Source organism: Alexandromys fortis, unplaced genomic scaffold (assembly GCF_014885135.2).
Source record: "Alexandromys fortis isolate MF-2015 unplaced genomic scaffold, M_Fortis_MF-2015_v1.1 scaffold_79, whole genome shotgun sequence".
NCBI lineage: Eukaryota > Metazoa > Chordata > Mammalia > Rodentia > Cricetidae > Alexandromys > Alexandromys fortis.
In genome coordinates, this window is record NW_026067964.1 from 6921612 (window position 1) to 6938158 (window position 16547).

The following is a 16547-nucleotide window of genomic DNA, read 5'->3' on the forward strand; positions in this document are numbered from 1 at the left end:
TGTTTTCTTTTGTGGTGTATTCAAGCTGAGTCAGCAGATATTAGAGTTGTTTGAAACTTGTCAGCAGCAAACAAGTGACTTGAAGAAGAAAGAACTCTGTAGAGCACAGCTGCAGAGAGAGATCCAGCTGCTCTTCCCACGTACGTCTGCCTACTTTGCATGCCTTTCTTGTCTATGCTTCTGTTTACAAGCTGCAGACTTTCTTACTGTTTTCTTCTGCATCTCTAGAAAGCAGACTTTTTTTGGTTGGATCGTCTTTAAATGGATTCGGTGCCCGGAGCAGTGACGGTGATTTATGCTTAGTTGTTAAAGAAGAACCAGTAAGTGTTGAGACATTATTCCAAACCTGTTTCTCAAGTTAAATCAGATAAGGAATGAAACTTAAGTTATTTTAATTAATTATTTGAAATGTCTGTTTACTCTAGCTCCAGAAGGACTTCTTCTCCTGCCCCATACACGTAAGGCACCAGCATGGTGTGCATAAGAGCTGCTGTAGTAGTTCTGAGCTGTTGAAGTCAGCTAGCTCTGAAGTGTGTGGTTTTTAAAGTGTAGCCTCTTATTGTGAAATGTCACTGGGCGGGTCAGGTGTTTACAGGATGCGATAAAGCAAAACATATGGCAGTATTCTTGATGTTTTTCTCCCCATTTGAGTTCTCAGTCCCTTTTTTATATATGTTTTCCCTTTGAAAATGCTGTAGGCTTTGAATTTTTTTTATAAAAAAAACTAAAAATTTATAAATTTTTAAAATTTATAAAAATTTAATGTAAGACTATTGTGATTTATTATATTTAACAACTTTTCTAAGATATTTTGTTTCTGGTTTATTTTTATTTAATAACTAAATTGTATTATTTATAATTATAGTTATTTGGATTTCTTGTTATCTGATCTTTTGACTATTTTAGTATTATCATAATAGATATTCAGTAAACTTACTTACTGCAGCCTCTTGTAGCTGTTGAGGAATGTGCTATTTTTCTGTGATTTGAGATACTATAAAGGGAAAGAAAGGGAAAAACCAAGCAAAGAACCTCTTTTACATGTCAGTATAATGGAAATTGTAAGCCGTGCAGCTAGACTACAAGACTACATTCAAGCATGTCTTACTAGCTCTATATGTTTAAGTCATATTGTCACAGCTTATATACAAATTGACTCTACATTGTATGTAATCCATAAGCCCTTCACATTATTGATAAGAAAGTAACAAGTTGCAAAGTTAAGATTTTGTTACATTTTTTTGGAAGAGTATTTTTGTTTTTTTTTAGACACCATTTATACAGAAGAGAAAAATGACATGGTTCTTTTCAGTTAAAAAAATTTGATTCTGAAATGTGAATCTGAAAGATAAGCATTGAGGGTTGACTTTCTGTAGTGTATAATTTGAAAAGTATTTTGAAAGAAAAATATGTTTTGTGTTTTGCTGTTATGTTATTTAAAAAAAATCAAACACTAAGCTAAGGAAAAATAATGAAAAAACACTTTAACTTTTCAGTGTTTTTTTCAGGTGAATCAGAAGACTGAAGCCCGCCATATACTCACCTTAGTCCATAAACACTTCTGTACTCGACTGTGTAAGTCTTAATGCCTTCTGACTTAACTAGTATTTAAATGTTGACCACTTCTTTTTTCTGGGAAAAGTTGCTTATTTTCTGATGAGACTAGATATATTGTGGATTGTTTTCTTCTAACTAAATTCTTTTAAACTTTCTCTTTTAAAGATGGGATCTTGCTATAAATTTAGATAGCCCAGGCCGACCTTGAACTTGTGATCCTCCTGCCTCAAGCTCTTGAGTTCTGGGGTGACAGGTGTGTACCATCATGCCCATCTTCTCTTAACTTTTGGCTACTTTTCACTTTTGGTTAAAAAGCATGATTTAGCAAATCGTTGTTGAACTTACTTGAAAACTATTCTATTGAATGCAATCTTGAGAAGGTGTCTAGGTTTCCCTCCTTCCTCTCAGAAGTTTATAGACCTTCAGGAAGATAGGCATGTATGAGCTGTAAGGCAACTACCTGAAGAGCCAGAAGTGTGATATAAAAAGTAAGGTTTACAGCACTGAAGGGAAAGGTCTCCTGGCAGTTGGAAGCCAAGGGATACCAACCATAAAGTCCACTGCACAACAAACCTCACAAAAAACACAGGACGCTAGATACCTTTGCTTGGGAGAGAAGCAGCAGAGATCTGAGTGGGGGGTTTTGGGAACAGAGCTTTCCAGCGTGACCTGGGGTTGGTGGGATATTTGTGGCCTGATCTTGGACTTTTTACTCTGTTTGGTAAGCCTTGGCTGCTGGGTCTCTAGGGGCTGGGTAATGACTCTTTAGAGTATCAATTGAAGAGCGAGATAGGGAGTATTCTGAATTGGTTGGGGAAATGGTAAAAGGTGGGCATGACTGAAAGGTAAGTGTAATGTCCTCTACTAATGCTACTGAAGAGAGAGCACTTGGAAAAGGGCTAGTGTTTGAGACTATTGTTAGAAGGTAGGAAAAGACAGTGAGTCATTGGTGACCCAAAGATTAACTTCTTTGATTCATGTGTAAGAAGTTCCACTGTGGCAAGAGTGTTTCGACAAGGTGCCCGTTCTTGAATAGTATGGTCTAGTTTTATTTGATAAGTGTTTAGTGGACACAAAGGAAGAACCCAGTTGGTGACTTGGGACCCAGAGAGCATATCTCTCCTTTTCTGTAACATAGGGAGAGAAGGGCAAGTTAATTCTAGAAGATGTACAGCTGGGGCCTAGAGGAGGGCCTGTTGAAGCTTACTAAAAGGCTTGGTAATGCACACAAGCAGGAGCTCATGTGAACAGGCCCAGGGCCACCTTATATAAAGGGTAGGAGAGAAAAAAGAAAGAAATTCAAGAGCATAAAAAGTCAGCTATCTCTAGGAAGTATCGATAAAATTTTGTTCTTGGTGATAGGGACTGAAAGCAACTGGATTAGAGGCTTCTTATCTAGGGTAATGACCTTGTGAGGTAGAGTAATAACTAATCCCAGATAAGTAACCTGCAGAGTGGACAGCTGGACCTTAGAGGATGGAGCCCTGTATTGCTGCCTGGACAGAAAGTTTAATACGGTAGAGGTGTCTGCCTGGCTAGTTTGCATGTGTGGACCACAAAGGAGAAGATCATCTATGTATTGGAAAGCTTGGATTTAGGAAGAGACAAAGAGAGTAACTCAGAGGCTAGAGCCTGACCAAATAAATGTGGGCTGTCCTGGAATCCCTAGGGTAGGATGGTCCACGTGAGTGGGTAAAAAGGTGAGTATCTAGGTCAGTCCAAGTAAAGGCAAAGATACTTTGTGACTAGGGATTGAGAGGTGTGGGAAAGAAGGCATCCTTGAGGTCTAAGACAGAGAAATGGGAGTTTCCTCAGGTCTGGTGGAGAGGAGAGTATAGGGGTTGTGTATACTACAGGGTGAAGGGGAACACTGCTGAATTGATAAGTCAGAGGTTCTGAACTAAGCAGGAGGTTCTGTTGGGTTTTGAAGGCACGAATTATGGGAGTACTAAAGGGAGGAGAAGTGGTGTGTGGAAGATTCTTTCTTAAGAGGTCAGAGATGAGAACCTCAAGTCCCATGAGACTTGGAGAGAGAGTGGGTATTGAGCTGGGTGATGTAATTGGTAGGGTTTTGCAATTGGATGACGAGGGGAATGATGTTTGGCTATACAGGGTTTGGGGGTGTCCAATATTCAGGGATCCACCTGGGAGGTTGGTAAAGGGAATGGTGTATTAGATTGTGTGGTTTAGAAGGAGGAGCGTAACAGCCTGTGAGCCTGGGGTCAAGTGGATTGAGAGGCTTCCACTTTGAGGTCCTTTCCCAGCAAGGAGATGATACAGGTTGGTACCACTAGGAAGGAGTAAGTAGGGGGATTCCACTAAAAATGCAACTAGGTGGTGGGGTTAGGTGAGGTTGGTAAGACTGTCTCCTAACCCTACCCAACAATAGGAGAATGAAAGGTGGCTCCCCACAACATCAGGGCTGAACAGGTGACCCTGGGGTTAAGAAGGAAGGAGATGGATCCCCTGATATTATGATAACTGCTGCAGGCTCCCTGTCAGAGATGACTATGGTTGGGCCAAGGGAGCCCAGACCCCCTTAGTCCATGACCAGACCTAGGAAGTCGACTGGAGAGCAGTTTGGCCTTGCTATCATCATGTGAAGAGGGACATGGGGGCAGTGACACTTTGGACACGGTTGAGGTTGTTTATGAAGGCTTGGGCAAATAAATCCAAGCCTCCTGACCCCCCGACCACATTTTAGGCATAGATCCTGAGGTCCTTGGGTTTTGGGAGGCAAGGGAGCCTGGTAAATTGCTATAACTGGCCAGAAGACCCAAGCTAGCATCAGTTATTTTTGTTTTCAGACTGCTTTCATCTCTTCCATGGTACATTTTGAAGGCCATCGCTAAGACTTCTGCCTGGAGAGTCAGGGGCTCCTTCCCTAGACGTTTAAGTTTGGCCCTAATGTCAGGGAAACTTTGGGAGAAGAAGTAGAACTTTAAGGCCAGGCTTATGGAGACAGGCCAGGAGGCAAGTTGTCTGGACTTCATCTGCATGTGCTCTAGCCTGATCCTAGACTCGCCTATGCTCCTCAGTGTTGGTGAGAATCATATAAACGTCATGGAAGGTGAGGTTGTAAGATTGGGTAATATATTGGAATTCTTTAATAAAGGTGGAAGAGTTAGGAATGCAGGACCCCAATCTCTTTTCTATTTAAGAGTTTGCTTAATGAAAAGTGGGCGTGTACCCTGACCAAGTGGTCTACCCAGGCAACTTCCTGCAAAGGAAGAACCATGGCCAGTTTAGTCCAGATAGAGGGGGGTGGGCAAAGTGGAGCAAGAAGTAGCAGGAGGACTAGAAACTGCTGGTGAACTAAAAGTAGGTGCCAGGGAATATCAATTCAGGTGGCCTGTCACTAAGGAGGGAGACAGGGGCCAAAGAGACTGGAGAGGGAGAGAGAAGTGACTGGGTTGAGGCCAAAAGGGGTTAGTGTGATTGAAAATAATGGAGGAATCATTTAGTTTGGGCTTCATTGCGGAGTTGTTTTTTCCTTAGTTGGCTTATGTGTGTGGTCACTTTTAAGCAAGATAGGAGTGAAGTTACCTAACAAAAATCCATCCTTTCCAACCCTACAAAGATGGCTGACAGCTACCCCCCTGTGGGGACAGCAGCTAAGATGAAGGCAAGCCACATGTTTCCTTTAAGATTACGTATCTATAGATTTTTTTTTTTTTACTACCAAGTTTTGAGTTAATCTTTTTGTTACAGATTTTGCAGATTTGTATGCTTGCAAATCTTGAGGTACAGAAAGTTTACACTAAATAGTCTTACAAACCTTGAGATAAGAGTTATACCTTAGTGAAAGCTTTAGAGAGTTAAACCAAAACCAAGAGTATGAGACGAGTAGGAGTAGTCCCCTTTGGGGATAGTCTGTCCCTTTGTTCTGTTTTGTTCTCCTTTCTCTGTCACGTAGTCAGGTAGCTTGCCTGATATTGGATAGAGAATTTAGAGGAAATTTTTGAACATCTTGCTTGGATCTAGAGGAGAGGAATGGCTTAATAGGTAAAGTGCTTACTGGATAAACACAAGGACCTGAGTTCAGATCTCTAGCACCCATGTGAAACATGCTGGGTGTGGTATCTTAGGTGTAGAACTCCAGCACTACAGGTCAAGGGTGGGGCAGAGATGGGGAGCCTGGCTCTGACCATCCATTCTGTCCAATTATTGAGCATCAGCTTCATTGAGGTTTTATCTCAAAAAAAAAAAAAAGTTGGAGAAGAGGGAAGATACTGGATTTTGACCTGGACTCCACACACGGACTCACATGCATGTGGACTTGCATGTATATTGGAGGAAAACTTGAAACTCTTTACCTTCCCTACCAAAAACCCTAACAAGAATGTTTTTCGCTTTTAAGAAGGAAAATCTGGTATTTTCCTTTTCTATAGTTAAAGATTTAGAATATTCATAAAGGTTTTCATATTTTTTTAAAAAAAACCTATTTCTCTTTTGTTTTTAGTTATGTGTCTGTGTGTGGGTATGTACACAGTGCAGATGCTGTAGAGACCAGAAGAGTGTGTTGGATCCTATTGAGCTGGAGTTGCAGACTGTTAGGAGCTGCCCTACGTGGGTGTGGGGGTCTGAACACAAGTCCTCTGAAAGAGCAAAATGTGCTTTAACCACTGAGATACCTTTCCAACTTTAATTCTAAAAGTTTCTAATTTTTTTCAGTTTACATGTATTATTTTCTACAGTACATTTTTATACCTTTGATGAAATAAAAAAATATGTATTTATGTTTATGTATTTTATCCTTTTTGAGATCATGCATAATTGAATGTACTCTTGCCTTACCAAGTTGCAAGCATTTGCATATTATGACATTTCTGTGGCTACTATTTCTGTGAGTCATACCAGAATTTAGTTATTCTTTACTTTTAGCTATTTTTTTCACTCAGGTGTCCCAATAAATGTCGTTATAGATTCTAATATATATTAAGATTCTATTTTCGAAAATAAAACACCTTCAATAGTATAGACCTGATCCTTAAAAGGTCTTGATATCTGTCTGTCCTTCTTTCTCTGTCTCTCTCTCATAGGTTCTCACTGTGAAGCCCTGGCTTCTTGGAACTCTTTGTGCCCTTACTCTTCACTTTCTTTCTCAAGACAGCATGCATGTTCTTAAGTTGGTTTTATTTTGTAAAATACTGCTTTTAAAACTGTGCTTTAGTATATTGTGGGCGGGAAAACATTGGTAGATATTCACATTATCTTTTCTCCTTCAGCTGGCTACATTGAGAGACCTCAGCTGATTCGTGCGAAAGTGCCAATTGTGAAGTTCAGGGATAAAGTCAGGTAAATAATTACCAGTCCCTCTGTTTTAGGGTGCTTTAGATTAACTTTGGATAGTCATCCTAATGTGGCTAATGTGGATTGCCAAGAAATTAAATAGGTTATAGCACAGCAGCTTATCTTCAGTGTTCTAGAAATAATTTTCATATACATATACATATATGTATGTATATATAAATTTATTTTTTTGAGACAATCTCATTAATCAGGCACATTGTGAATTTGTTATAACTGAGGACAGCTCTGCTCCCACTTCTTGAATGCTGGGATTATACTGTGTGCCACTATATGCATTGTCTTTTAGATTTTTTTTTTTTTGGTTTTTCAAGACAGGGTTTCTCTGTGGCTTTGGAGCCTGTCCTGGAACTAGCTCTGTAGACCAGGCTGGTCTCGAACTCACAGAGATCCGCCTGCCTCTGCCTCCAGAGTGCTGGGATTAAAGGCGTGCGCCTCAATCTGGGCAACATTCATGCCTAACTGATTTATCTACTCTGTTTGAATTTTGAGTATTTGGGACTGTCCAATATAAAAAAATATTTGGGTTTAAAAATGATTTTCCTGTAGCCCAGCATGTGGCACACACTTGTAAGTTGATTCTTTGAGTTTGAACCAGAGATTCATCTTGGTCTGTACCAGTGGTTCTCCACCTTCCTAATGCTATGACCCTGTAAATAATGCAGTTGCTCATGTTATGGTGACTCCCAACCGTAAAGTTTTTTTTTTGTTGTTGTTGTTACTTCATGACTTTAATTTTGCTACTGTTTTGAAACATAATGTAAATATCTGATATGCAGGTGGTTCTTAGGTGAACACAAAGGGGTCTTGACTTAAAGGTTGAGAACCACTGGTCTTTACAATGAGATACAGGCCAATCAGGTTGTATAGTGAGGACCTTGTTTAAAATGTAAAAGATTGCATGTCTTTGGGACAAATAATTCTTTCCCCAAAACCTGTCCTTTGATAAAATTCAGTGTGTATTTATATCAAAAGGGTTTGTTCTAACTTTAAGTATCATTAAACAAATTATATATCACTTAGAGAAAGATAGAAAGCATACAGGGAATAATAACAAAAAAAGCTGTAAAAACACTCAATTTCAAAATTTTAGATTTTTCTTCATATTCTCATAGCCAGGATTTTGATTTCCTAGAAATATTATATTAGAAGCTCTTACGTGATATTTGAGTATAAACTACAAATAAATGGTTCAACCAAGTGTTGTAATTGTGGCACTGGGAGTTGGAGGCCGCAGGATGATGAGTTCAAGTGCAGTGTGGGCACTAGTGAATGTCTGTCCCACAACAAACGAACAGGCAAGCAGAAATAAGGAAAGTTAAGTGTGGATTGGTATTTGATTTGTTGAAAAGATTTATAAACTGTTTTCTAAACACAGGATTGTGATAAAGCAGGTTTATTTTTCTAGCTATTTATAGTGAAATTATATGAATGTATATATTATATACAGAATTGAGCTTTCTTATTTATGGATTTTACAATTAAGAATTATTTTCTTTTTAAATTTTTCTTTTGTCTTTCTGTATTGTTAAGGTGTGGCAAAAATTTGGGGTTAGTTTAATACCTGTGCTCCAAAGTTAGATTGAATAAGATAACATTCTGGATTTTTGGTTTAGCTTTCTTATCCCTCAGACAGACTTCCTTCTTCATTGTCTAATTAGCACCTTTCACTATTTAGAATGCTCTTAGACGTAATTTTCTAGTAGTTCATAAGTGTGAGAAACCTGTGATACGTACTGTGGAGAAAACATGACAAATGGATATTCAATTCATATTTTTGGAAAATTTATTTATTTTTTTTTGCTAGTGCTGGAAAATGTTTGCATAGGGCATTAGGTGTGCAGACAAGTAAGTAATCTACCACCAACACAAAAGGGTTTTTTTCAGCCCCTTTCAAAAGATTCAATTCTGCGGTCTCTACCTATATGGTTGTGTTGAGTTTTGCAGAGGATATCTAAATTGGCTTTGGTGTTTCTTACCCAAGCATAAAGATTAAATATTGTCAGTATAAGTTTTCCAAAGCTAGCTGCTTATATCTTGGTAACACTAACACCACTATCTATAGTCTATAAATAGAAATGAGGGGATGTTTGTAATATTTTTTGGATCTCGAAAAAAAGAAAAACAAGGTAAACTTCAGATTTTGTAATAACATGTAGAAAGCGATTAATTAATGAACTTTTTTGAGATTTTTAATTTTTTTTGAGATAAGATCTCACCCATGGCTCAGACTGACCTCAGATTCTCAATTCTGCTTTGGCTTCCCAAGTGCTGGGTTAGAGGCATGCTTTATCATCGTAAGCCTGGGATCTTATTTTTGATAATGTTTTTGGAAGGGCATTTATTTAGTATATGTGTGACCACACATATGTACAGCACACTATGGTGTATGTGCAGAAGTCACTTCTTAGTTTTCTTCTTCCATCATTGGTTCTTGGGGATTGAACTTAGGTTATCAGTCTTGGCAGTAAGCACTTTTACTCCCTAAGTCATCTTTCCTTCCCTTTTGGTAGTCTTTCCATAGAAAACTGTAATATTTAAAGAAATTAGACCAAGCTGGGCGGTGGTGGCGCACGCCTTTAATCCCAGCACTCAGGAGGCAGAGGCAGGCGGATCTCTGTGAGTTCGAGGCCAGCCTAGTCTAGAAGAGCTAGTTCCAGGACAGGAACCAAAAAGCTACGGAGAAACTCTGTCTCAAAAAAATCAAAAAAAAAATTATTAGACCAATAGAATATGAGTATAAGTGGAACTAATTTATGTGAAGTAATTCTTGTTTGTAGATTCTAACAATAATTACCCTGTTTTCTGAGTTGCAAGTTGAATATCTTTGCTTCAAAAAAGCATCGTATTGGTGATGATTTGAATGTTGCATTACTTCCCAGATTATCAGCACCTGCATCTGACATAGAATTTCCAGCCAGTTTAGAGGGAATATTATATATAGAAGCAGTTTTTTTTTAAAACTTGCATTTTATTTAGCTTTTTATTTGTATTGTTGAAAGTAGGTAAACCTGTGGTTTGTAAGATATACCTTAGTGGGATGGTTTACACAGAATATTTTGCTCTTGTGATTTTTATTTATCTAGGAAACATTACATCATTTAAAACTTCATTTGGAGTAATTAGAAACATCAGTATATATGGATCTTTTAAAGAGTAATCTTAGTTTATATTTTTAATACACACCAAATAACTTTAAATGACATACTATGTATATATTTTTCCTTCTTTAGTGACTCATTTTAAAACCACAGTCTAAGCCGGGCGGGCGATGGTGGCACACGCCTTTAATCCCAGCACTGGGAGGCAGAGGCAGGCGTATCTCTGTGAGTTTGAGACCAGCCTGGTTCCAGTATAGGCTCTAAAGCCACAGAGAAACCCTGTCTCAAAAAACTAAAAAAAAAAAAAAAAAAAAAAAAAAACCAACAAAAAAAACCCAAACAAAACAAAAAAATAACCACTGTCTATGGCTTTTCAGTTCATGTTACAACAGTGGATTAATTGTAATTAGTTAATAGAAAGAGTAGATTTTTGTACTTGTGCTAAAATGTGTTTTCCTTTGTTCTTTTAAATAGTTGTGTGGAATTTGACTTAAATGTAAACAATACTGTTGGAATTAGAAACACATTCCTTCTCAGAACTTATGCCTACCGTAAGTTTTTGTTTGTTTCTAAATAACCTTCAGCTTTTGTTTTCCTTTTATGACTTTTGAACTATATTTACAGTAAATAGCAATACCCCATTGTGCTTAGTTATATGGTTTCGTATTTTTTGATAATATGTTGCTATAGTAAAATCATATGCTATGATAGTTGCAGATGAATCAAATATTCTTCACTGAATGATGATTTAAAAGTAACTAAGGGAAGCTTGTATCACACTGAGAGTGAGCTCTGCCTTTAGTATGGAGGGAAACAGTGTTTCTTATTGTCATAGAATTAGGAAATTATATAGATTTTCAAAGAAACTGGTATCATTTTTAAGTGTTAATTTTACTTGCAGTTGAAAATCGAGTTCGTCCGTTAGTGTTGGTGATTAAGAAGTGGGCAAGTCACCATGATATAAATGACGCCAGTCGCGGTACTTTAAGCAGCTACAGTCTTGTATTGATGGTTTTGCACTACTTACAAAGTAAGTATTATGGGAGTTTTTCACTTTTTAAAACTGAAATTCAAATAAAACTTTTTTGCTCATCTCCAGTTTGCATTGTTTTAAAAAGTTTTCTTTCTATGGCCTATACAACTTTTTTATCCTGTTTTGTTGCCTTGAACTGATATTTCAGAGATTTCATTCTCTGAAAAACATTGTAAAGAAGTTTTAATATGTTTTTTATCTTTTGATAGTGCTTATTGCACTTTTATATTAAAGAACTTTCACCACTGTATTGTTGATCCACTGTCTTGCAACAGATGAGTGATCAGAAAGACCATTTTTATTTAAGACGTGTTATAGCTCTGAGGGGAAAGGTATCTCCGATGTGTTAACCAGTGCTGAAGGGAAAGGTGTCCTGGCAGTAGAGAGCTAAGAAACACCACAAAGTCACATTGCACAACAAACCTCCCACAAGAGATGGTTTTTGGGAAAAACACAGGAGGGTGACTGCCTCTGCTTGGGGAGCAGAGAATTGAGCAAAGGGTAGTTTTTATATAGGGCTTCTTGGGGGTAGCATTTTCCAGGGTGACCTGAGAATGGTGGGATGTTGTGGCCTGATCTTGGGGAGAACTCAGGGATTAGTGGAATTTGATGATCTGATCTTAGGCTTTTACTGTGTAGGACAGAGCTTGGGGCATGGTGGTTGAAGGTCTCATGGGCTGGGTTTTGAGTTTATAAGACAGAAATTAAATGATATTCTGGGCAAAAAGTTTATAATCTGTTCACTTTGGCTCCTTCTCCTTAATTAGGTTTTATGTTTGCTGGGCTGTGATGATATTTTGTTCTTTAACAAATAAAGCTTGCCTGAAGATCAGATTGCAGAACTAAATCACTAGATTCCAGGGAGTGGTGGCTCACACCTTTAATCCCAGCACTTGGGAGACACAGGCAGACGGATCTCTGTTAGTTCAAGACTACCCTGGGCTACATATAATCCAGTCCAAAAGAGAAGCAGAGCTCACACAAAGGTGATCCTAGCACTTGGGATCCCACATCTTAACTCCCAGCACTAGAGAAGTGGAGGCAGGAATGATAAGGCTGGGTGGAAAGAGGAATATAAGGTTGTACGAGGCAGGTGCTCAGGGCAGTCTGAGAAGCAGTGCCGTCTAGGCAATAAGTCTGGAGATGCAGTCTGAGGAGCCAGTCTGAGGACAGGATCGCCCCTTTGGTCTAAGCATTGTTAGAGGTAAGAACTCTCTAGTAGATGGCCACGCTACTTCTCTGATCTTCAGCATTAACTAATCTTATATCTGACTCTGGGTTTTTATTATTAATTCCAATTAGAATTTATGCTACTTTGGGCTATTCTGTTAGATTATCCTCTAGGATGTGAGGGTAGCCAGGCTGAGACATTGTCACCTTGTGGTTGCTAGTTCATTTGGATAATGTGGCTGTATACCTTCTCTTCCCATGCTCCTTCGTGTGTATCCCTTTTAGAACTGCACAGTCTGAGAAGATGACTTTCTCTGAAACAGGAGGACCATTCTTGACTCAAGGATATACAAAAAAGCTCTAGTCCCCTGATGTACCTCCAAATCAGTCCAGATTTTAAACCAATTTTATTAAAAATAATTACCATTGTTTATGAGGTCATTCTGATAAGGCTATATATTCTGTGCTTACTGGATAATTATAGTAAGTGATCACTTATAGTTTTTACCCTTTCATAACATAGTAGTGAAGGTTCCCCAGGAATATAGCACAGACTGATGTGCTCTGGATGGAACCTTTTTTTTTCGTATTTAATGTTTTGTTTACACAGTCCAATAAATAATATAATCCACATATTTTACTCAGCTAGATGCTAAGGGAAATTAAAGAGAAAAACTATTTCTAGTTAATCACAACTAGGAGTCTGAGATGTTTCCTTACTGAGTAACACTTAATTGTAATAACTTCATTAACTATGTGTGGCAGTACATTTGTGTAATTCTGACACTCGGGTGGCTTAGGACAAAAGAGTCTTAGCTTTATAGCCAGATCCTGTCTCAAAACAAAAAACAAACGAATAGGACCATAAGCATTATTAACAACTGTTACATCTGGTGGGTTACTAACAGAATGTTACCTTTTACTACTACTATATGTAAGTTGCCTGTGTGAGGGAAGTTACTGATAGGTCACTATCAGTACCATGTGGTCTTAACCAACTATTCTAGTGTAGTGGTTTAGAAAAAGTTTTATCGTGTTGTTTGGTACTTTCTGCATTTAGATTATGAAAGAAGTAACAGAGTTCATGTATGTTGACTCTCCTTTTTTTCTCAAGAGATTTATCTTAAGACAATGATCAATAGATTTACATATAAAATATTTTATAGTGTTTATTGAGTTAAAGAAGGAATCTGAGCTTTCAAGAGTGGAATGGCTAAATTAAGTATGGTTAAAATGAAAACTATATAGTCACTACCATCATGTTTTTAAGATTTTTAAGGATAAGATACTCTTGATGTACTGTCTTATACAACATAATATCAATAATTTTGTTTAAAGAATGACTGTATATTCATGTGTGCAAATACCAAGAAGTAATGTGTCAAATTTTTTTCCAATTTTTAATAGAAAATTAGAATTTTTATCTAATATTTACTATATACTGGGTAGGTGTTTTCTATATTAAACAAGATAGTCACTTTCATTTGAACATAGACTTCAAAAGAATTAAGACTTAAAATTGTTTAAGTATACCAAGCATTTTCTAGATGAGTCGTCAGAAAGGCTTGTTAAAGCGTCTTACGCCAATCACAAATTGTGTTTATTGGTCATTGTCTTGGTTATATGTTGACTTGATGATTGATTCCCTCCTTCAGAATTATTTGGAATATGGTGTGTGTTGTTTTAATCTATTCTGTATATCACTGTCGCTAATCATTTTTTTCCAGTTGTTTAGTTGTATCTTCTCTTAGATAAATTTTTCAGAACTGCTCTCATCTTTTGCCTGACAGCTCATATTTATTAAGAATTCAAAGGGTTTTTTTACACATACTATAAAGAACAACACAGAAATCATAGTATCATCCAGAGTTGAATCATTTTAATTTTAGTAGTAATTTATAAATTACGTTTACTTTGTAACATCATGCATCTCTGATATATTTACTGTATGTTCTGATATATTTACTGTATGTATCTCTGATACAAGTAAATGTTTATCTGATATATGCCTTGTCCCCTGTCCTTACTGGTCACATTAAAATTTTAATCGGTTAAGTGCATTATTAGCAAATGTACTTTAAGCAGAGGCACTTTAAGGTGTTTTGTCAAACAAATTGAAAATTTATCAAGAATTAATATTTTACCTGAATAATGAAATTATTTTAAGATTTGGTTTCTTACTGAAGTCGTCCATGTATAATGACACTGTTAGCAAATACTTGTATGTAAAAACAGTTCTATGATGTGTAACTCCATTGGCCAACTTTAAGTAATCCTCTACTGCCCTCCCCCCAAAATATTGATGAGATAGGTAATTTTTTTCTTTGTTGTTATCTCCTTATTGGGAGAGAAAATGGCCTACAAGAGACTGAAGCAATTCAGTGTTTGGCACAAGTTTTTGTGAAATTGATAACATTTTATCTCTCTGACCTTCATATTCTTACCTATAATATAAGTTGTTGGATAATGATTATTATTTAACTTTCTAAATATTCTAATACATATTTTTTTGCAATGAAGGAAACAGTTGTTCTAAATATTGGTAGATAAAAAGTCATAGCATTTTTATGGTATATGTTAGTAGTCAGTAATAGACTACATATGTTTCAATAAGTGACTAATCAAAGCATAAGAGGAAAAAAGATTTTCTAAGAGGAAGAGTTAACTGACATAAAGTTATCAGTTGGGTAGAATTAAGAACATTTATGATGAGCTAGCTTCTTTCTGGGATAGAATTTCCTAACATCCATTTTTAAATTGTTCTTCATTTTCAAAAAGCGTATTATATACTTCCAATTACATATAGTGACACAGAATATATACATTACCAGTCCAAAAGGGAGACATGGGGACATAGGGACCAAAGCAAGACTGAAACCCAGCAGGATAAACTCTAAACCCTGTAACTATGTGTCTGATGTCAAAGGGCTTAGCTGCCTCTGCCATTCTTTCTGTGTTGCCTGACACGTACATCTTTCTTGGACTGGTTCTATTCCTTTTGTGCTCTCCTGGTGATGTCTCTTGATTCTGGTATTTCTAACATCTTGGGGTCTCCAGTGCAGTCCTGTCCTCTCTTTGATAACTTCGATTGGCTTATCCAGGTTTCTATGCAGGTAGTTCCCTGGGACACGCTTGGGTTTATCGTCTCAGCCTAATTCTTTACTTATGAATCCTTCCTGTTTCTAAAGCCAGAACCATGTGGACAACACTGCCAAGTTTGACCCCCTGCTTGGGATGGAACCAGGCTCCCTTGAATCACATTCACAGTTTTCCTTGGTTGTTACTAATTTTTAGGAGCAGAAAATTTCATAGGTATTTCTTTTGTGCAAGTTGTAAACTTAGCTGCTTGGGGGGGGGGGGGGTTTGTTTTGAAGGCACCCTTCCCTCTATTGCATTCCATACCAGCCTCTCTTTGATCTTTTCATCTCTTTTATCATAGCCTTAGCTCCTACATAAACTTTCCTGGTGCTCTTTTCCTACTTCAACTGTGTATTTTGTATTTCTTTTTTCTCCAAATGTTCTTTTTCATTAAGGAAGTGCGTAAGAGAAATAATAGATAGCCATATCACAGAATCAATATTAGGTTGTTTTGAAATCTTGCCAAAGAAATTAGTCTGCTACTTTTCTATTTGGCTTCAAGAGAATTCATAGAACAACAAACAGCAGCCATATTCTTTATCAAAATATCGCAAGAATGATTTCTAGCCTAGTTAGTAATATTGTTCAACTCTGAAACCTCCTGAGTCTTGACAGTCAACATAGCTCTCAGTATTACTGCCTTCCAAGATCCTGCTAGAATGGTTCATTAAAATCTACTTAAGAGCGTTAAACCACTTCTCTGGAACTAAGTCCCAAATCCACATTCCTCCAAAAACAAAACTTATGATCAGATCTGACACATCAATAGCCTGTTTCCTGGTATCAACTTCTGTCTTAGTTACTTTTCTGTTGCTATGACAAAAGACCATAGCCATGGTAATTTATAAAAGAAAGCAATTAATTGAGCTTATGGTTTCAGAGAGTTAGAGTCCATGATAGTGGAACAAAAGCATAGCAGTAGGAACACACACACACACACACACACACACACACACACACACACACACAAACCCACTCTTGTGACATACCTCCTCCAACAAGAGCATACTTCCTAATCCTTCTCACAGTTCCAACAAGTGGGGAATGTATTAAAATATACAAGTCTTTCGAGACCATTCTCACTCGAACCACCATGATATCTTTACTTCTAAAACCTTCTAAATTCCTTAGTTTTTAAAGTTCTTTTGTTCTTTGAATGGCTCTAAGCTCAGAGGTTGGTATATTTTTCTCCCCTGTCCTTCCAAATAATGGTTCTAGAATGTAAAAATATTCTTTGT

General features: G+C 37.3%; 1 protein-coding gene across 8 annotated transcripts in view; it reads left to right on the forward strand.

Annotated features, from left to right (window-relative positions):
* Tent2 (terminal nucleotidyltransferase 2) overlaps positions 1-16547 on the forward strand; it is a 60157-nt gene that overhangs the window by 28719 nt on the left and 14891 nt on the right. For 5 of the 8 annotated variants that reach the window (XM_050153782.1, XM_050153781.1, XM_050153780.1 and 2 more), the window contains 7 exons: positions 26-140; positions 229-320; positions 426-458; positions 1497-1575; positions 6786-6855; positions 10443-10519; positions 10870-10998. In XM_050153782.1, coding sequence (XP_050009739.1) covers positions 26-140; positions 229-320; positions 426-458; positions 1497-1575; positions 6786-6855; positions 10443-10519; positions 10870-10998 — 595 coding nt within the window. The remainder of the gene's footprint in view (positions 1-25; positions 141-228; positions 321-425; positions 459-1496; positions 1576-6785; positions 6856-10442; positions 10520-10869; positions 10999-16547) is intronic. The other 3 variants (XM_050153783.1, XM_050153784.1, XM_050153785.1) reach the window with 3 other exon arrangements.